Source organism: the organism of the source record quoted next, unplaced genomic scaffold (genome assembly GCF_019419815.1).
Source record: "Pyrus x bretschneideri cultivar Hongxiangsu unplaced genomic scaffold, Pyrus_bretschneideri_v1 Contig2, whole genome shotgun sequence".
Taxonomy (NCBI): domain Eukaryota; kingdom Viridiplantae; phylum Streptophyta; class Magnoliopsida; order Rosales; family Rosaceae; genus Pyrus; species Pyrus x bretschneideri.
This window is the reverse complement of record NW_025999501.1, coordinates 12,321,629-12,344,161: the sequence shown is the minus strand read 5'-3', so window position 1 is coordinate 12,344,161 and position 22,533 is coordinate 12,321,629. Positions and strand designations below refer to the sequence as shown.

Genomic DNA, 22,533 nt, shown 5'->3' with positions numbered 1-22,533 from the left:
ATGACGAACTTGAAGTTGTTTAATTATGTAATTAGATATGATTAAAAAATAAATTTTGTACGTAATCAGATATGCACACGAATAGGTGACGTAAAGTACGTGCGACCATTAGCACTTCAATAAAGACAAAACATACTGCGTCACTCCTCATTCTTCAGTTGAGAGTTCCCCGTCAACTGCGGGACGAAGCCCTCCAGGGCAATGCCTACACTTGCAACATGTCATCGGCTGGTTTGATATTAAGTTTTGTTCTAACCATTAATTAAAGTAGTTTAGATACAGGTCTAATCACAAATGTATGTAGTCTAACGGAATAAGTCCCTAAATTTTTTAAACACAACTGGCCTTGCAACGTGTAGACCGCATGCAGGGCCAGATTTTTTTTTTGGGGGGAAGGGGGGGTGGCGTTGCAACATGTGATCGGCTGGTTTATTAAGTTTTGTTCTAACCATTAATTAAAGTAGTTTATGTATTTTTGGTTAAGTTTTGAAGCTCTTTCTATTTCTTTCCTTATAAGATTTGGCCCAACTTTTGAGGAAAAAAAAAAGAAAAGAAAAAGAATTAGCCCAAATTAGAAGGAAGTTAGGCCCATAGAGTATTTACGTACGTTTAAAATTTTGACGCATAATTTTTTTCCTTTTACATACTTTTAAAATTTTGATGGTTAGAAATAAAGAGAAGTACGTATGAGAATACAAAAAATGTTGTAATTATCGTTTCTTTCTTTCTTTCTTTAATGCAACAATAGCAACTAGTGAGGCAATAGAGTATTTACGCACGCAGAAGTCTACATTAGATTTCAATCATTGGTATATCAAAGTAACTTACTCTTGCCCTACTTAAAGACCTCATTTGACAGCTTGGCTAACTATTTATGTCAGATAAGGTAAATAGTCATTGGATAGTACTGAATAAAGTAGTAGGACGTTTGGTGTAGTATCAGACTAATGACTGTATGTGTTTGGTATTGAACTGGATAAGAAAAGGGAAGAAAAAAAATTTGACAAATCTTTGTTTGTTGTTGAACTTTTCTCATATTTATAGATATTGAAAACCACACAAATTTTTAAATAACAAGGAAAAATAGTAAATTCCATACATCAAATTCAAAATATTTTCCAATAACATAAAAGAAGGTTCACAAAACACAACTACAGTTGTTAGTTATATAGATTAATCCAACCACATATCTAAGTTCACAAAATAACAAATGCAAGTTGGTTTCAGTAAGAAACAGTTTGTCCAAATAGCCAAAATATATGCATGCTGCTGCTTTGCTTTCAGTAAGAAGCAATTTGTCCAAGTACCCAAAATATATACATGTTGCAGCTTTTAACAAAAGATATGCATGCTGCTTTTAAAAAATATATCGTTGTTGCTTTCCAATGTCAATTGTGGTTACTTTGTCCAAGTAACATGAGTACGAATGATTTTTTCATTGCACCATTCAAAGACAAGAATGTCCTCTCATTATGTGGCTTTTTGAAAGGATATTGAGTGCCTTGATTTGATCCATAATAGACAAATCCATCTTTGACAATTTTGAAGCAATCTCAGATTTTGGATCCATTCATTTCCCAAAAGCAGCTTGTAAAACTTTACCAAACTTATCAACTAATTCAAAAGGCATTTCTTTAAATGCCACAGCAAGATCATTATCATTAGCAGTTGACCTCTTCCTTTTTCGGGTACTTGAATTGCTATAACATTGAGCAATAGATGAAGAACTAGTCTCCACCTCAGCTTCATCTTCATCTTCATTAATTTGCTCATGCTCATTCATCATCTCAGTAGGAGTTGCAGCTCCTACTTCGGTTGCTCGGTCTTTCCTGTGGGAATTTTTAAGCCTGATGGTCTACTTATCGCATCTCGAAGTACTCTAAAATCAAAGGGCGACCTTTCCTAACTTGGGTACACAAATATAAAATTCATGTCCAGATTACAAACTCCCAACATATTGGTCGCAATCTCTCCCTTCCTTGATCGGTATCTTGGTTTATCTCGCTCAAGGACATGAACATTAATGTAAGTCCCATCCAATGCCCCCAAACAATTCTAGAAAAAAATCATTAACATTAGTAAGCTCAATATATTTAATTACATTAATTTTAGAAGTAATTTTTATAAAATATGAAGAATACTTCAAACCAACTCCATTTAGGATCTGGGTAGGCATTAGGAATGGGTTCTGGCACTTTCAAAACTCTACCTTATAGCCTTAACACTCCATGTAAAATGGAATTGATATACCTACTTATGGTCTCCTCCAATTGACAAAACCTGCTCCCAATTGTACGATTCTTTACATAATGTGCAAGTATATGCAAAAACATGCAAACTTGTTCTTCCATTGTCACTACACCATCCAATTTTACTCTACTGTGGTCACGGAGCATCTGACATAAATAATGGAATGTTCTTCTATCCATTCTGATTTGGTTCACACAATGAACATCATCATATCCTATTATGCTATCTAAATAGGCTGACCATACCATTCTCTTAACAAATGTGCAATTTCTAAGCGCAAGTTGCTGATTCTGCCTTCTAGCTGAATTATGATTCATCATGAACCACATCATCAACCAAGTCACAATATTCAAGTACCACAACTTAACAATGAAGCATGCCACAATCTTTCTTTCATCCATGTCTAATGAAAATATAAAATAACATTATTAGATAGTAGCAAAAAATTAAGTAATTGGAGCATGACATTATGCATGTAAGTAAGGACATAGGAAGGATACAGAAAGACATGATCATTGGCTAATTAAAGAAAAAAAATGCAAAGGAGATTAAACATCCGCAGTAGTAGGATACAAAAAGTATACAAGCATACATGGGTAAGGAAGCTAAAGAGATATAAGAACACTAAACTACTATCTTACAAGTAATCCATGTTCCCCCAAACCTTTATAGTCTCAGGTGCCGTGTAACTATAAAGCCAGACAACACACATTTAAAACTTAACTATAAAATGACCTTCTCTGAATATGTAAGCTTAACCAAAAGGCAAAATTCTACACTCAACTTCCTAGGTCACTCTAGGCTCAAATAAACATCAAAACTAAATCATTCGAATTTCAAACAAAAACTTCACACCCAACAAGCAGTTAACAAGTGAACAGGTAGAATAAAACTTGATATCAAAACCTAAGCCGTTACTAAAACTTGATAGCTATATAATAAACCAAAGCAAAATCACAAATTTTACTAGGCCAAAAAATAAGACACCTAAAGTAGACCAAGTAAAATTATATTCAATCCTTCTTTTCACCTCCCTTTTTCTTTTTAGCTGTTGCCTGCAAATACAAGAAAGTCCCTGAAATTGCAATGGCGGATCCAAGAGCATTAAGAGGTCTAACTGGATTTCTGAACACCAACACGGTCGATACGATTACCGCCACTCTCTTCATTGTGTTCCCAATTGAAAAGGTCAAGGGACTAATTTAGTCAAGTGCTTGATAAGATTATTGGTTATAGAGGTGGTAAAACACTCCTGATAACAACACTCATATATACAATGTGGATGGTTTTCCCACAGCTGCAAGAGCTTTGTGATATCCTTGAACCCATTGAGACCCTTCAACGAAAATAGCGGCGGGAAACATATAGAAGAACGAAATTATACTGATCCAACCATACAAATTCAACCCATCTACTTCCTTGAAGTTCTGTAAACTACGTTTCGAGTACCCCAAAGGCCTTGCACATTAAATGACACCTCAGTGACAGCAGCTAGAGCATTACCCATTACAATAGGGAGAATTGAAAGCCAGACCAGTAACGGGTACGAATCTCCTAGGAACGACGAAAACACTACTGAGAAAACAGACTCTAAGGATTTGAACCTCGCATGCGTCATAAGCCATGGCCTTAAACCTCACATGCCAATGACCAGAAAAGTCACAAGGCATATATCATTTAAGTTAAACCCAAGTACTTAACAATATATTGACATGGATGAAAGTTTAACACCAACAACAAATCTAAAATTCAACCCCAACAACTAACCCTAAAATTCAAAAATTCTAATTAAAACACAAAATTACATAATCAATTGCATAATTAGAGAGAAAACAATAACTAGATTCAATCAATTGAAAGAAAATTGCAACAAAAATAGAAGGAGGAGGGAAGAACATAGGGAAGGGCGGAACCTGGGAAGAAAAAGAAGAAGAAGAATGAGAAGATGAACTGGGATTCAAACGAAGAAGAAGAAGAAGGCGTTTGAGAAGATGAACCTGGGAATCAAACTAGAGAGTAAGCGCAAGAGGTAGAGAAAGCGTCTGGAGAGGAAGGAGAGAGCAAGAGATTTCACTCGACTAAATTGTACTATGGTTTTGGAGGGTAAAAGCAAGCGGGTGTTTACAGTATAAAGTAGGTGGGTCAAATTATTTAATTTGGTGGATATTTAATACAACCAGATACCAAACACCGTACTTTGTATCATTAGTCCTATCTGTTGTATTATACGGTGTACCAGACGAGGTCAAAGTGACTAGATGAAACTTAATCCTTAATAGAGCATCCCCCTGTCCCTTGTAATATTTAGGGTGTGTTTGTTTACCCTCACTAGCATTCATTGGATTGAACTAGACAAACTGATAGTATAGTCCCGTGTTAGTTACACACCGGGACAAGCTTTAATGAGACTCACCTCGATTAAACACGACTAAGCGCCTTCACTAGAGGATCTTAGCGAGACTCCCTGAAATTGAGCGGATTGCTAAGACCAACTCTTTCCCATTTCACCCCTCTTATCTAATTCTTCCTTGCAAAATTTGAAACCCAAATCCCATCTACCAACTTTGCCCCGCTTCCCCTCTTCCATCTACCATTTTCAAACCCAAATCCCACAAAATTTGAAACAAAAAAGCAAAAAAATTATCAATTGTTCCATTTTCAAAACTAGATCCAACCCCTAAAATTCGAAACAAACAAGCATTTTTTTTTTCTTTCACAAAATCGTTGTGCGTCTGAAACGCACAGCAATCATCCAATCACATAGTCGTTTTAATCACACATACACACGGTCCAGACTCCCTGATCACAGACCTTCCCCATTGACGCCGGAGAAGTCGACTCATGAATACCCAGATGACTTAGATTCTGATTCAAGTTCTAATTCGCCAAGTCATGCTTGGAAGCTCAGGTGCAGGAGAATCAAGGCAAGCTTAAGACTTTGGAATCTGATTTGAGATCGAGAAGGTAAAGAAGGAAATGGGAGAAAAAAAAGAAGAGGGACGGAAAAAAAATTAGGAAGAAAAAGAGGGAAATGGATGGAGAAGAAAAGTAAGAAGGGAGAGGTTTCTAAAATGAAAAAATAAATAAAAAATAAAAAGAAGAAGGTAATAATGAGATATTAATAAATATAAATTAAATAACATAGTATTAAAATTTGTTATTATTCTGTTTCTTAGTTTGACATTGCACCAAACTGTGAAATCCCATTCCTAGATTTCACTATTGTAAACTATGTATTTGTATTAACGAGATTTTATATTATTTTCGGGAATTTATATTAAATTTTATTAAATTTAGATTTTAATTAAACTAATTACAAAGTTTGAATTTTGGTCAGTAATCATTAAAAATCTGTCACACTAAGTATAATTGGATAAAGCTCAATCCTATGAGCGCGTAGGCAACAACCTTTCGCAAATAGGAATTGAAACAAAAAAGTTAGAGACGTTTTAGTTGTTTAAAATAAATAAATAAAAATTAGAAGCTACCAGATGGCAGCAGGAAGAGGGGAAAAGATAGAGATGTAGGAGAGAAAAGGAAGGAGAATGACCAATCAGGAGGCGAAATGAGGGAAATAAGGGAGAAGAAAAATGAGGGAACCGGACCCCCTCTTCGATCTGCCAACCCGACTCGGCCATATCTCCATATTCCAACCACCGTTGATGATGAGACTAGTGTCATGTTGATCCTCACTTTGAACCTAGTCGATCCCTTCTTCAATTTCACGCAAAAACTAACGTGATTTGGCCCCGTTTCACTATGAACAGTGTCGGTGCTGCCGGTGTTCCTTGGCGGCGATCCAATATTTCTGAAACCAACTTCGTCGACCACTACCCCCAATAGACTCCTCTCAATCTCAAGAACAAGACCCATTCTTGGGTTAAGGCATCGGAGTACGTTTTGAGGTCGAATCGAGAACACCCAAATCTAGGGTTTCAAATGGATCGAGGCCAATTTCAGGTGTTTCCCATTTGAATTCAACTACGGCCCAAGTATAGAAGTTCTTCCGCTTGATGAGCTCTACATTTTTATAAAATTTGGTAATTTTTAGAGTTAGTTGAAAAATTAAATTTCCATTCGTCAGAAACCGCTGCATGCGGCGACAAGTGGCAAGTGGGCCAACTTTGTCTTTCTAGGCTAAATTCGATACCCCAAATCCATATGTGACATCCAATTGATGAAATCTTGTCGTTTGAACATATTTTCGTTAGAGGCCGCCATTTCATCATTATAACAATTGACGATTCGTCGTTAGATCGTTACCAAACTTTATTATATTAATATATGTAATATTTGAGGACCTTAGAAACTTACAGATTGGAAATCCGATGGGCGGATCTTCCTGATTGATTTACTAGGGTTGATTTTGATCAAAATGTTCTTATTCGTTATTGAATACTAAAATTAGTATTATTAGAGAACAAGTAGGGCTTAGTGAGTATATCGGTTAGTGAGCTATCCCATGTAATATATACCTCAGTTTATGTGTATGGGACACCTTATTGTGATATAGATGTGTATTTATCTTCTTGATAATATGAATGACATGTATGGTAACTATTATGACAATGTGAGCCTAGAATCCTATTAAAAGTGTTCCGTAGAACTTGTATGATTGTGTGACATTTTAGTTAGTGGCCATGAGAAGTTGATAGTGCAGGCGATTGCGTTGTAAGTTATAGGGGTTAAGATGGGAGTAAGGAGGTTGTGTGCTGATCTAACTGCACCATATAGTAGTGGTACATAGATGGTCCTACTTGGTATATCCGTAATAGGGGACCATACGTATTTTAGGGGTGATCATGTTTGGTATATCCGCAATGGGTGATCACTGCCTGCACGATTAGATTATGCCTATGATTCTGCTTGGTATATCAGCAATGGGGGACCATATGCATTTTAGGGGTAATGAGGATTAGTTGTACTTGGTACATTTCGATAGGCGACCATATTTTAGTTGGATTTCGTTGAGTTGTCCAGAATCCCTACTCTTGCTCATTTCCATAAGGTTAGTCCGACCCTAGATTTGAGTGAATAGAAATTGCTCACAATAGACATTGTGTTTATAAATTAAATTTATCATGTTATTACTTGGAATCTAGGTAAGGAATTATGTAGAATTTCTTTATTAAATTTCATGAATTGATATGTGATCTTAGTGATGATTAATGTAGTTAAATGTTAATATCGTGCATCTTTGATTCTTGGGATTGATTCATTGGAGTGATTGCGGAATGATGTTAGATATGATTGTTATTACTATGATCAGATTCATTGACCAATGTGGCTAGAGAATAATATTGTGCTACGTTGGTTGTTCTTTGAGATGTTGCATGCTATAAATTGAGGTATTATATTGAAACATAGTGATTTATAAGATGGATGAAATGGAAATCTTGACTGTCATGTGGGTTTGTTATGTAGTCCTGAATCTAGTAATTCATGCTTGTCAAGTCCCAATAATTGAGTGAGGAATGCTATGCCTTCCTGTTAGAACGCACTCGGATAAATGTCTGAGTTTAGTGAATGGTGAACTATATATGAATGGCTTGATCCCTTCTTAGGATACGTAGGTAGTGTAACGCTAATGTTAGATGCACCATGAAATAAAAGAAAATGAATGCGTAGTTAAATCATTGATTGTGTTGTGGTCTTGTCTCGGAGGCGAGACATGATAGATAAACAGGAATGTGGTGACGTCACGTGTTGATCTTGGTTGTATGTCGGGATCGGGATGTGACACAAACACTTCATTACATCAGTCTAGCTTAGTTTCCAAAGCTAGCTAGTTCGGTACAACAAACGTACCCTTGGAGAAAGAAAAAAAAAAAAAAGTAGAATGTGACAAGCATGAAGCGAAACCTTGGAAATAATAGAGGAAAGATCATAAAGACCTATATGAAATGATAGTTAGGCATTTTATGGTAGACTGAAAAAAGTGAGCATGATACCAATATATTGAGCTCATATAGGAATCACAATCCTGCAATGGGCCAGAAAATTTTAATGTGATACCAATATTTAAACTCATGAGTGTGATACATGTAAACTAATGGGTTCTAAAGTTTAACTCTCAAGATTATTGAACTCATACTAGTGTAATAGTAGTGTTGTCAATATCAAACTCAATATGTCTCTGATTCTTATATATAGGTATCAGTCACTTAAACTATTATGAAATGCATTGGGCATGCTTAACTAGTTCCTATGACAAAAAGAGAAAATAAAAGCATGTCGCCGAGTCCTACTACAAAAACTAGATCACTAAGCACCACGGTTTGTCAAAGCACTTATTATATGATTTCGTTCACCAAAAATTTGAATAATATGTAGTCCATCTATTCTACCAGTCTACTCGAACTTGTCGAGGTACCAACTTAGAAGAATCAAGAAAAAAAAAAAAAGAGAAATTATATTCACACACCCTAAATTATTTATCTTACATTTTTTTAATTTTTTAATATTTTCTACACACCACTAACATTTGATAGAAAAATATTAAAAAATTAAAAGATGTGGAAGAAGTAATTTGGGATGTGTGAAAAATAATGATTTAACATTGAGTTCATTTCAATCCTGTTATATATTACACCAAACTTGAAGCCAAATCAACTCAAGTGAGCATCAAAACTTCCACACGCACAAAACTATGAACTTTCAAATTAGAGCAAAACTCCGTAATTAAGCACACCTTAGTAATCATGAAAATCCACAACGAACCCTATCCAAAATCTTGTACTTCGTCATCAATAATTAGATTAAACACATTACTATATTTACGTAAATTAATTAGTAACACCATGTGATCGTCAAACAATTCCCCGTTAAACTTTTTAGGCGTGGTAAAGATGAAGTCTACTGTCTAAGTATAGTTGTGGTCCACCTGGGCATCAGCAGCATCTAATAGTCTATATTTTGAATAGAGGACCCTCAGACCAATCTCCTTTCTTCCATACTGCAATGACTGTCAAGGCTGGATATAAAAAAGTGGCATACATTGATTCCAACAAGTCATGATTCAAAGCAGAAAACTTTGAACCCAAACTTGAAATGTTGATTTCATACAAGAATTTACCGAGGAAACATAGTGGAACACTCAGAATCCAATACAAATTGGAGCTGAAAAATAGCGACAAAATAATGAGAATTTAGCAAGAAAAGGCATCTTCATGATGAATGCTTTAATTAATTTAATCTAAATTCAAACTTAATTGTCGAGAGAAAGTACGTTGCGTTACTAAACTTAATTACATCAAAAAGAAGTACACCATTCCAACGAACTTTAGTAGCGCCTAGTCTCTATGTTTACTTGTGTCGTAAACAATGAGAATGAGTTCTGGACTGAATATGCAAAATCCACATTTATTGGGGAGCGGGATGAGCCTTTTGGCTTTTGTACCAGTCAGTCAAAAAGAACCACTCCCAGCAAACAGATTCTTCGACACAGGAATTTTTGTCTATTTATTTTCTTCTGTCAAAAAGAAGAGGAGAGCAAATAAAGTGTGCCCTAATATTCACGCCAAACCCACATCTATCCTCCTCTCTTATATTCAAAACAGATTCTTCTCTCTCTCTCTCTCCACACCCCCCCCCCCCCCCCCCACCACCGAGATTCTGATGGACAACTGAGGGAAAAAAGTAGGGCCTTCACTGCACTGCACCGCAGGGAGCACCTAAAAAGTAAGAATATATTGCTGATGAGAAAAGAATTGCCAAGTGCTTGTCTCTCTTGCTTGCCCCCTCCCCTCAACACTCCACTCTTTGTCTTCCTCTCATGGCTCCACCACCTCCTTATTCTTTTCTTTTGACCAAAACCTATTTCTTCGATCCCATCAAAATGTTCTACGGTAACATCTAAGATTCAAAATTTTCCCATGCTAATCATACCAACTATTAGTGCCAGCTGATTGGTAATAATATACAACCACCTTTAGCTCTAATCATAATCAAGACAAATACCTAACTTCTCACAGATAAAAGAGTCATTTTATCGTTACAGACAAATCACAGTTTCATATGTGCGCATCAAGTTTTTCGTTTTATCATTTTAATGAGTTACTTTTGCACGTTTGTTAGTTTGTGATTTGCAAGCATAAACGAAAGAGGCATTACACATAAGTAGGGTCGGCTCTGAGATTTTAGGAGCTCTTGTGCAGTAGACAATAAATGGACTCTTGTAAAAAAAAAAAAAAAAAAAATTCTTGCCACAAAGCTAATTTATATGTCTATGGTTGTACTAATAAGGGATATAAATGGAGTACTATAACTATATATAAAAATAAATAAATAAAGCAAAACCAACATAACCAAACTAAAAACATATATAAAAGTGATAATGCATATGGAGGTCATATTTCTACTCACCTGCAAAATCTAGAAAAAATTTCAAATATGAAGGTTTTCTTTTTTTTTTTTTTCTTTTTTGCGACAAACTAAATTGGTACATATGTAGATGATATCATCTTTTAGGGTCCCTTTAGGATTGGGAGCCCTATTCAATGGCTTCCTATTCCACATGTCCAAAACCGTCACTACACAATAGAAGTCAAACAGTGTTATATTGATTAATCTCTATATATAAAGAGAGGGGGCTAATTTGGTGAAACGCTTGTAATACCAAATTTGCCTCTCCCTACATATAAATGTTGGAAAGACTGACTTAATTAATAAGGCTGAAAAAATAAAATAATATATCTTTACTAATTAATAAAACACTCATTGTCAACCACAATTCTATGAAATTACCAGTTTAACCTCTAATTAAAACATAACTTGAATAAGAAATATGGGGTAGAAATGTATTTTCACACAACCAAATTTTGTTTTTTTTTTTCAAAGCCTCACCTATATGTAATCCTAACATATCTCTAAATAAAAATAAATAAATAAATAAAACTTCCCACTCCCACATTCTCTATCACTCTCTTCCTCTCTCCTTCTATTTCAAAAACAAAAATAAAAAATTTACTCACACACTTTTTGTGTGCCCATATGCTATTGTGATTTAAACCATCCCAGGTTGGGGTAGTTACTAACTTTTTTTAAAATATTTTATTTTGTATTATTAAATTATTTATAATTTATATATAAATTACATAAATTTTAAAAAATAAATATTTAATTAAAAAAAAAGTACACACATACATGTGTGGCAAGAGGATAGTCAAAGCAAGGGCTCGCAGTGTTTAAAATGAGCCCTAAATTTATAATTTTCTACATCACATCATGAGGTTTTGATATTGTACCAATTTTTATATTCTGTTTGTTTGAACGTGTAGTCTTACATTAAATCGATGACATGCTATATGTGAGACCACTTTCTAGGCTGATGTATAAGCCATAGTTGAAATGTTTGGACCAAACCATCCAATTCGCTATCGTTTGGGGACATGAAGCGTTCATTAAGGAAACAATAAAGCTCCATGATGAATACTTTTGGTGCAAATGTAACATACATTGTATCTCGTAACTGAGTCTCACACCCGCAATGCCATCAATTTAATGAAAAACCATATAGTCAAAAATCCAAAAATCATGTGTTCTCTTATTCACATGCAGAATCTAGAAAATTTTCAAAAATGAAGTTTTTTTTTTTTGTTTGCGACAAACCAAGTTGGTGCATGTGTATATGATATTGTCTTTTAAGGGCCCTTTAGGATTGGGAGCCCTGTTCAAGGGCACCACCAAAACCGTCACTGCATGTAAAAAGCCAAACAGTGTCATTGTGATTAATCTCTATGTATAAAGAGAGGGTGCTAATTTGGTGAAATCTTTGAAATACCAAATTTGCTTCTCCCTACATATAAATGTTGGAAAAACTGACTTAATTAATAAGGCTGAAAAAAATAAAATAATATATGTGATTTAAAACCATCCCAGGTTGGGGTAGTTAAATTATTATATTTCGTATTATTAAATTATTTATAAAGTACATAAATTATAAATTTATTTATTTTAAGTATAAATTTAAGTAAAAAAGTCTATTGCCACACACATAAGTGTGGCAAGAGGCTAATCAAAGCAAGGGCTAACAATGATTAAAATGAGCCATGAATAAATCTCTACATTACATAATGAGGTTTTGAAATTGTACCAATTTTTATATTTTGTCTGGTTGAATGTGTAGTCTTAAATTAAATAAATGACATGCCATATGTGAGACCACTTTCTAAGCTGACGTATTATTCATAATTGAAATGTTTGGCTCAAACTATTCAATTCGTTGTCGTGCAACGCCATCAATTTAATGAAAAATCATATAGTCAAACAATCCAAAAACATAAAATGATACGATTGAAAAACATTATGGTATAAATAAAACTTTTAAAACAGCAACTTATTTTAAAAAATCATTTCTAAATTTGAAGAGTATAAACGTAGTTAACCCCTTAATCAACTTTAAAAGCCGGCCTGCAGAGAATGTGGGTTTAATAATGATCTATTAATTTAGCATCTTATTACATCACACGCGCCATGTGCATGGCTCATGCAGGTATATAAATATGACCCAGTCGTCCCAGAGGAGTGACAGCGTGAGCCAAACGCTTACTTGCACGGTCTCGTAGTCAAACCAGCATTTTGCTTTTTAACACCAACACACAAACCATTTCTCAATTTTAGTCCAATCCAACCCTCTCTTTTTCTTTTCCCTTCTGTATCCAATCCTCCCTTTTCCTTTTCTCTCTTTTCCCAAATCCAATCCCACCATAAATACTCGTCATAACAAACCCAACTGCCCTCTCTCTGCTCCACAATCTAGTGCTAACTTTTTTCATATCATAACCCTTCTCTCTCTCTCTCTCTCTCCCTCTCTCTCTCTCTCTCTCTCTCTCTGTGTGTAAAATGTCAACGAGAGCTAGTAGGAGGGTGAGTTTCAGTCCTGATGTGAATGAAAAGCCAATTCTGTATCTGAAACAGGGCGGCGGTGGCGGCTCCAGAGTTGGTGGAAGCAGGAGCAGGGTGACCGGAATTTGGACTTTCAGGTTGCTCAAAGATACACAAGTGCTCTCCACACCCATCAAACTACTACGAACTCTCAGAACCAACATGGCTAGAGCAGTGTGCATTATGTCTGCAAGAAAGCGGACTTCGAGGAAGGTGTCATCGTCCAACCATCTGACAAGGTCAAGGTCTGTATCCGACCCTATGGAATCTCATCGAGTTGAAGCTTTGGAGGACTGCATCGAGTTCCTGAATTCTACTGCTTCTTTGCAGAGAACAAATTCAATTGCTTGAAATTTTTGTTAATAAGAGACTTGTAGAATGATTAGTGTTCATAAAAAAGGCAAGAAAATAAAAGTTTTCGGTTGTTGCATGCAAAATTTATCTGTAACATGTAGAAAGATACATAACGAGTGCAAATCACATTATCTTGTGTGAATTTTTGTTTACCAAGTTGTTTTAATTTTGAGCAATTACTGATAGTCTATAATATGTAAGAGCTCATAAATCAAGTGGTTAAGAGTGGTTCCTGAATGCAAAATCTTGTGTTCAAACCAATGTTTTAAAGGACAAAGGCATAGGTGAGGCATTTCATGGGTAACCTCACCTAGCGAAAGCTTTGAGGCATGAGGCGAAGCCTCACGAGATATAAATTTTTTAATATATATGTATATATATACATGTGTGTGTGTGTGTGTGTGTGTGTGTGTGTGTGTGTGTGTGTAATGCTTTGTAAAACAAACAAATCATCAATAAAACAAGCAATCAAACTGACCATTACCAAATTGAGATTAGAATACTTAAAAACTTGAATTTTGAAACAAAATGTAGTATAAGATTGGGTTAAAATTGAAATATGGGATTGGGATTGAGAATTTAGGGTTTGAGGAATTGGGGATTTGGGATTGGGTGAAATATAATAGAGTGAATCGAGGATCAGGTGAAATATAGTAGAGAGAATCGGGTATTGGGTATTGGGTAGGGAAGAAGAAGGGGACGTTTGTGAATATAAAAAATAAATAAAATTAGACTTGGCTAAAATGATGTCGTTTTGGGTCAAGTCATTTACAAAGATTAAAGGCTTGGCCAAAACAGCATCATTTTGGGCCAAGTCTCTAAATAAATGGAAAAAACCGTTAATTCTTCTTCGTGAAGACGTTGTAGCAACATAGAACGAGAGCAAAGGTTTCCCAAAAAATTTCAAATTTTAAGCAAGATTTTGGATTGCTAAAGGGTCTTTGGGAATGCCCAATCAAACACCTTAAGCGCTTAAGCATGCCTTGACCACGTCTAGGCGAGTTTATGCCTTCTCTCACTGGGCAAAGGTTATTTCACCTCTGCCCCGACTCCAAAACTGACTAAGCACGCCCCGAGATACGTTTTTTATTAAACACTTGTTCAAACCAGTAATTACTGGGTGATTAAAAGCACCAACCCTGCAATCTAAGTATTGTGTTCGAATCAGTAATTAGCAAGAGCTTGTAACCCAAGTGAATAACCATAAGCGATTAAAACTTTTTAATCCTGCAGCCTAAATGTAATTATGCTTATTCTTCAAATTCAAAGAAGTACCTGTCGAATATCTTACAAGTACCAAACATGATGCAAAGTTACCAACTCATGGATACTGATAAATTCAGAGGAATCAGCATGGGCTGTGGGGCTAGAGTCCCGTTCCTCTTTTGGATTGGACCACAATTGTTCAACTCAACGAATATCCCACTTTTTACATCAACTTTATCTCAATCTTTTGACCCAACAAAGCAGCTGAATTTACTCAGGAAGAGCAACGGGAAATCCAAGATTAATCAAATATCATGAGACATCACACACTGCTACAACAATGAAGGATCACTAATTCTCTAAAAAATTGGGACACAAGCCCGTCTATAAGTTAAATTATACGATATCTAAGGATTGCTAGTGATGCTTGATTCTGTGTATGAATGAGAAACGATAGCGAAACACGTTCAAGATTCCAACGAAAGTTTCTCAGGCTCTGTAATGCCCTGGCTGAAAGCTTTCTTCATTTCTAGAGCTCTCTTATAGGGAGGGGCAATTGGGGGCTGTACAGGATCCAAGCTCCGGTAACTTCCCTGGGCGTCTTTAGGCAGCGGATAGGAGCGGTCGGAGTCGTACCCACTGAGGTCACCACATGCTAAAAATGGAATGTACACCTTATTGGGCCCTTCCAACCACCCGCTACTGCAATCTGCCAAAGGACAAAATGACATCAATTACTGCCATATCAAAATCCAAAAATACAACGAAGCTGTGCTCTTCGTTCAAATTTTGAACCGTGACTGTACAAATCCATTACACATCACCAAAGAATTGCAAGAACGGCTATAAATACTGTAATTTTTATGAACCATAAGAGTCTAATTGTATATACCTAGATCATCTGCTCCGGAGGGGCTTCCCACCTTTTCTAGCAGGCGATGCAGATCCTTAGGGTTGAACCCATCAGGAGGGGAATAATTCTCACAGACTGCAAATGCCTCTGTATAACACGAAATACCAGCATTAGTTTGACACGACAAAAGCACACTACCATGTTATGTTAATATATTCAGAATCCTGTGCTGCTCATGCCATGCTGGATGCCCTCTAAGGAATTGAATTTAGACATGATGGAAGACTTCGTTCAGCTGCATTTCAAGAGGCACTTATATATCTAGAATTCTAGACCAGAATTATATTCAAATTCCAACTTATATAAACAACGAAAAAGAGCCCTCCTTTTTTTTTTTACATAAGCACAACCCACAATTAATCTTTCTGAATTTTAGTTCTCAAATGACTACATGATAAACCATAATATAAGACTGATGATCAATCTGTTACCTATGCTGGAGTTGCGGCTGCTTTTCGGCTTTGCAAAAGTCACGATGGGGAAAAATAGTTTCAGCTGCAACCAAATGGGCAAAACAACAAGGACATTCATTTAATGAAATCATGATTCTTGATGCCAAACATAAGGAAAAAAAAATGCAGAATACATTGTTGTAACAAGTTTTTAGGATCCCAAATTTGTGAGCTTTAAACTACCTGACAGTACAGAAGACTTGTATCTTTTCCACGGAATATCTTTGCTATAAACTTACCACCCTCTTTAAGTACATGAGTCACAATTGTTAAACCCTACAAGGAAGACCCAACGGGTGATATCAATACCATACAAAGCTCAACAGCATACGTACGGGTTAGAAAGATTGAATGCAATGTAAAGTAACAAGAATGGACAACAAATGATGATATGTTACATTCTAAAACAGGTACTTATCATGCAAACTTTTATAATGTTAAATTGCCTTGCAAGGACTTCCGGGATACTTACCGCTAGTATCAGCTGGGACTGAACAAATTCATCCATGTCATGAAGGCCAGTTACTGCAAATCATATAAAGCACACCTAAGCAGACATTACTTATAAATGAAAGCAAGTAACAACGCAGTGGACCATAAAACCAGAAACACGACATACCATCGGGAGCACCATCACACACAACCAGGTCAGCTTTGCAACCGTCGAAATGTCTGATGACCTAAAGTGTTACGAAAAAAATCAGATAAACAAAAACCGGATTACAACACATACCACCATACCATGATAACGAACAATATGTATAGAAGGGAAACTAGAAATGTAGCTGATTGTACCACTTCAGCGGTTCGGGCATTAGTTATATCACCCTGGACTTGAATAACACCTTCAATCGGAGCCATTGGCTGCAAATCAATAGCTACGATAAGCGGAACATCGCCATCTCTGAAAAAATAGGGGAAGGATCAAGTTAGGATCATTGTATGTTAGAACAAGATTAAAAACTACTAGCAGCTGAAAACGACATGAAAACTTACTTAGAATCAGATGAACTCTTTGCTGGGAGATACAATTTCCTACTCAAAACCTACACCAAATTACAAATCAAAATCAAAATTAGGAACTTTGAATTGGGTTTTCGGCGTAATCACAGTAAGGACAACATAGATATTACGATATATGAATGGTTTGATACCTGACTCCAGCTACCAGGGGCGGCACAGAGATCGACGACCCGCTTGACGCCGTCGAAAATATTGAACTCCTCGTCGATCTGGAGGAGCTTGAAGGCGCTGCGTGCACGCCATCCTTCTTCTTTTGCTTTCCGGTAGTAGATATCCCTCTTATCCCTTGAAGCTTTCCCCATCTTTCTATGTTCTCACAGAAACAGTGGAGAGGTAAAGTTCAGAGTTGGGCTGTTCTCCGGCGTAGCGCCGTGCCGGAAAACCCTAAACCCTCCTCGTCAGGCTCGTTTCTACTTTATTGTTTTACCAGGGGCGGCAGGGCTGAAGTGGCTGTGCCGCCACAGTGGGTTTTGGGTAAAGAGGTACATGTACTAAAACGCTGTGTCGTTTCGTTTCGAGGATTATCAACTAAACGACGTGTAGTTTCTTTGTTGGAGACATTTTATTTTGTAAATTGACCTAAATCATCATAAATTAATTTCACGAATTGTTGAACTAATCAAAATTAAATATCAATAATACAAATTACGTATGTATAGGCCGAACATGAACAACATACTGAAAGTTCAATCATTTCAGCAATTGAAATTTGATAAGATCATTTTAGCCAAGTCTTTGAGTTTGTCAATTGAACTTTTATAAGAGCTTTAATTCGCCACTTGGAAAAAAATAATTGAAGCAATGCGCCACCTATGGTTTTGGACTTACCTAAATTAGCCACTTGGGCAAACATTGAAGTGACAAATTGAAAATTTTCCCTTCGTTGCTTTGGAACATACCTAAATTAGTTTTGGATTTAAACACAGCCTAATTCATCCTCTTTTTATGTTACACTCTAAATTTTTAATTATTTGATATGACGTCACACTAAAGCTAACTCTATCGTCAATTCATATCATAACAAATGAATAAATATCAGAATGTGATAATATGACCATCCACTTGCATTATGACACGTGGATTAAAAACACGACATTGCAATGTCACCATCAATCCGATTATTTCCATTACGCATGGTGCTCATACAGTTTGATCTTCAATCACGAAATGGTAGCACCTATTTCCAAAGGAGGTCGTTGTTCTAATTTTTAAGCAAACTAGCTTGGTACTGATTAAATATGAATGCTTGCCAATCGGAGAAATGCATCGAGAGTCTACTCGTATAGTGTAACAAATCAATGACAGAAATATCTCCACCTGCAAATCCTGTCAATCTTGAGTACAAAATTTTCAATAAAAGCCTCGAAAGTAGCAGATCGAATTGACTCCACAACGAAAGTTAGGGCACTGTCGCAACGGTTGAAACCCCAGTCACCAGCAAATCATGTCTTTCAGCTTCCAGCGGCAGACGGGACGGTTGCTGGCTTTGCATCCTCAGCTTTCTCATGTTCTTTGTTTAGCACCTGGAAAACAGATATGAGAAAATCATAGAGATATATCATTCAGTCTGCCAGAAGATATCCATTTAAATTCGATAGAAAGTACCATACTCTAATTCTTTAATAAAGAGATGCAACCGTGACCACACCCTCAGGTTCCCAACTTTTTTTTATCTGATCTGTTGGGGTTTATTATAAGTAGAGCATATAAGTAGCATAGCCTTTTAAATTTCCAATCTAAAGTAGCACATTCACAATCTCATCTGTTAAGAGGCACAAAAGGTTAGCACACAGACAAACCCCCGACTCATATTGTCTGACCTACTGGGAGAAGCGGGGAGTTTGACAAGATTAATAGATTTGCAATTTATTATTTTTCTTTTTTTGAGAAGAATAGTTTCATATCTTTTGGAACGAATTAGGGGAAACAAAAACCTTGCACGGGGCAGAATATTCACTCTTTATATTGCACATGTATAGAAACTTGTGTTCCAGAAAGAAAGGAACATTAACAGTGGTGGTGAACTCCTATAAGGTGTTACTTCAGTTCAGCTCAGATAGAGCTCAATACGAGGGAGGTACAAGGGGAATCTAAACCCTCAGAAGAAAGTTCAAAACGTGCAGCGCAGTTGTACACTTCTGGTTGACGGAGTGGGATGAAGAGTTAAAAGGGCATGGTTACCTTGTTGTTGATCAAGTTGTGGAGGGCGATGACGCTTCGGATGAGAGAAGAAAGATAAATAACCAACATCATGTCATTTGTTTTTACTGCATAGAGAAGGGAAATATACATCAAAAGGCCTGCATTAAAGAGTAGAGCTATCTAAATTACTGAACTCACACACTAGATATTTTTGCTTTTATACCTGAAAATCCCTTGACTAAATCTGCCACATTGAGATTTGGAAGTAGATTGAACACGTCCTGACATTTCAAAAAACAATCTCAATATGGCATTATATAATAAATACACAAAAAGTAAGAAAAGTGAGTATGCAGCAAGAACAAGAAACACAACAAGGTAGTCATAATAAGCGATAGCGGCAAATATAAATAAGGAATGAGAAGTGTACCTGCAAATGGTAAAGTATCTCATGATTTAGTGGGAGCTTCTCATCAATGACAAGATCTAGGTAACTGCGTATTTCTTGTAACCGTGCATCCAAACCCTTTAGAGCAGTCAGTTTTCCAGTAACCTGTAAATACGAAAGGTAAGTGTATTCCTTCAAATTCATTAAATCTGTAGACGCTTTTAACATTCATTCTCAAGTTTCTTTCTGTAGGTTAAAATCAAACTGGACTTCATCTTTTCATTTTGAAAAGGAAAACAAGATGACCAAAAAGGAAAAAGAAATTATATGTTGAAAAACCTCATTTGCAAGTGTACTGATGGTTGTATCCTTCACATCTCTTAGTAAGTGTTCCACTCCTGTTGATAAATAACAACATAACACAATTAGTAGGCTAGGGTTTTAAAGAAGTGTATGCTTGTATGTCCTACAGCTTTTGAACAGGGATAAGTTGTTAACAAGAAAATGTAACTATTCATCCTACGGCATACCAATTTCCTCAACCTCGTGAGCAGCAATTTCTGACGGCACATGAACAAAAATCTTCTGGCTTTTTTGAGTTGCATTCTGTAATCAAATCTTTTAAGTTAGTTGCATTGGTGGCCATACAAAGGAGCTTGTCAGAAATCTAGTAATAACTATGTTCTCAACATTTAAACAGGGGATATCAGCTAAATAAGAAGATGTAAATCCATGGCTACCTCTTTAACTTCTTCGACATCATAGTAGGCTTTGGTGGGTATTCCCAACTCCTTAGGCTGGACATCAATAATGACGAGGACTGGGTTTGGGACATAGCTACATACCATAAAGAACTTTATAAACAAATAAAAATTAAGCACAACAATCATAATATTCCAAGCTGAGAAAGAGCGCGTATGTGTGTATTAGTATAACACTCATTCACTAATCTAAACGACCAGCCTTGATAGTCACGCATTTAATAAAATCAGGACTGTGGTAAAGAGATGAAGGAAAAGCACATATTGGGAAAAATGCACAATGCCGCTAAATGCACGCATATACTAATTTACATAATCTTACTTGTGGAATAAACTGTGAATATCCAGATCATTCTCCTTGAGTTTTGGCCCAGTGCTATACCAACCTACAACATGCTCCTTGGCTGAAATTTAACAAACATTCATAAATGAGATCACTAACACCTCCCACGAAAAAAAGCAAGCATCCAAATATACACAAATGTTGAACACACGTTACCATTGATCCTCTTGAACATGGAAAACATTGCTTCATGGTAGTTGTGGTCAAGAAACCAAATGCTAGGGTCTTTCTCCTCTTCTTCAAAGGGCACTGAACATCAGAGTAACAATTTCAAGCTCAATCTTCAATTACTGTAAAACAAAACCCAAACCCCAATCCAAATTGGTCCCAATTTGCAAACCCTAACCCTAAATTAAATCAATCATACACTAATAGAAAAACTAAAACCCAATTCGAATCACGAAATAACTGCCAATTTCGATTCAAACAAACCCCAAAATCCCAAAATCTCAAAATTCACAATCAATCCAACAAAATTTCGGATCTAAACCTAAGGACAAATCAAATCAAGGGATTGGGGGGAAAAATTTGAAATAATGCGGTGAAATCAACTGAGGGGAACTTAGATAATCGGACCTGCGTAGCTGTTGGAGACGTCGACGACGCCTTTGTAGGTGCTTCCGAGCAGAACGCCGACGACTCGCTTGCGAGTGTCCTTGGCGACTCGGTTGTAGTTGTCGACGATGCTGAGCAGAACAAGCGGGTGGACTATCACCTTCTCGATCAGTCTCGCCGATACTTGCTGCGTTTTGATGACGTCCATCTCAAAGCTTCGATCTGTGTTCTGATGGTGAAATTCGGATTTTTTTCGTGACTAAATTTCTAAAACCCTTCACAGAAAGAAGAAAAACCCCCGACAATACAAAAAGGGAGATGAAAAAGCTATTGGGAGTTCAGGCAATACGCGGACAGATGCCGTCCGATGTGTTGACCGAAGGGAGCCAGCGTAGCGAGAAAATTTTCAGTGTGGCACAGAGTCTTCGCGGTATGGTGTGCAATAAATACTCTTTTTGCTTTATTTTATTCTTTGGACAAGATAGTTTTTCTTTTATATATATATATATTTTTTGTCAAATTTTATCTTTTAAATTTTTGGCTGCAGCGATAGCGTTAGTATAGGTAGTTAGTTGTTGGGGAGTAGTGAAATCAATAACGATTTAACTCACACCAAAGAGTATTAGTATAATTGTTTTCCGCTCCTGTGTTAAAGCGTTATTTAGATAAAAGGTAGTTTTCATTAAAAAGTTAAAAAATACAATTTTACAATCGTATTGTGGACTTTTATCACTTTTCACTTGTAAATAAGATGTTTTATATTCGAATCACCATCTATTATATCTTAATAGTTTTTTATAAAATAAAAAAAATTAAATATTATGGTTTTTTTTTAATTAAAATCAGTCATGAAAACTAGAAATTTAATTACTTCAACCCTCCAAACCAGATATTTTCCGCACAAAAGTGACAACAAAATTACCAAGTGAGCACTCCTTAAATGAAAATATCATGGATTATAAAGTGAAACGTGAAATAAACAAATAATGAGCGTTACAATAAAAAGAGTAAATTGTAGCAATGGTCATTTAATTTTAACTCAATTGGAGCAATGGTCTCTCAACTAAAAATTCATTATCATTGATCCCTCAACTTATCAAAACATGCATTTATGGTCCCGCAACTGTAACCCCATTATAGTAATAGTCCTTCCAACATAACACATTTTGACAAAATTCAGACGAAGTTGATGAAAATGATCATAACTACACATTTTGATTAGTTGAGGGACCTCAATTATCGCAATGGTCATTCCAACACAA

General features: G+C 36.1%; 3 protein-coding genes across 3 annotated transcripts; 1 reads left to right on the top strand and 2 right to left on the bottom strand.

The window, feature by feature from the left end:
• Positions 1-12,794: 12,794 nt before the first annotated feature.
• Positions 12,795-13,640, top strand: LOC103931183. The gene has a single exon (XM_009340604.3). The coding sequence runs from the start codon at positions 13,093-13,095 to the stop codon at positions 13,483-13,485; it is 393 nt and encodes a 130-aa protein (XP_009338879.1). The 5' UTR covers positions 12,795-13,092; the 3' UTR covers positions 13,486-13,640.
• Positions 13,641-14,816: 1,176 nt separating this feature from the next.
• Positions 14,817-17,554, bottom strand: LOC103949461 (putative tRNA (cytidine(32)/guanosine(34)-2'-O)-methyltransferase). The gene is made up of 9 exons (XM_009360582.3): positions 17,214-17,554; positions 17,056-17,105; positions 16,855-16,963; positions 16,679-16,739; positions 16,532-16,584; positions 16,243-16,335; positions 16,039-16,102; positions 15,587-15,694; positions 14,817-15,403 (listed from the first exon to the last, which is right to left on the bottom strand). Exons 1-9 carry the CDS (start codon positions 17,382-17,384, stop codon positions 15,162-15,164), a joined length of 951 nt encoding a protein of 316 aa, XP_009358857.2. The 5' UTR covers positions 17,385-17,554; the 3' UTR covers positions 14,817-15,161.
• Positions 17,555-18,308: 754 nt separating this feature from the next.
• On the bottom strand, positions 18,309-21,694 carry LOC103931181 (26S proteasome non-ATPase regulatory subunit 7 homolog A). Its single transcript, XM_009340602.3, has 10 exons — positions 21,293-21,694; positions 20,873-20,965; positions 20,696-20,777; positions 20,353-20,449; positions 20,143-20,218; positions 19,952-20,010; positions 19,655-19,777; positions 19,448-19,505; positions 19,264-19,349; positions 18,309-18,605 (listed from the first exon to the last, which is right to left on the bottom strand). The coding sequence occupies exons 1-10, from the start codon at positions 21,477-21,479 to the stop codon at positions 18,534-18,536; spliced, it is 933 nt and encodes a 310-aa protein (XP_009338877.1). The 5' UTR covers positions 21,480-21,694; the 3' UTR covers positions 18,309-18,533.
• Positions 21,695-22,533: the final 839 nt, after the last annotated feature.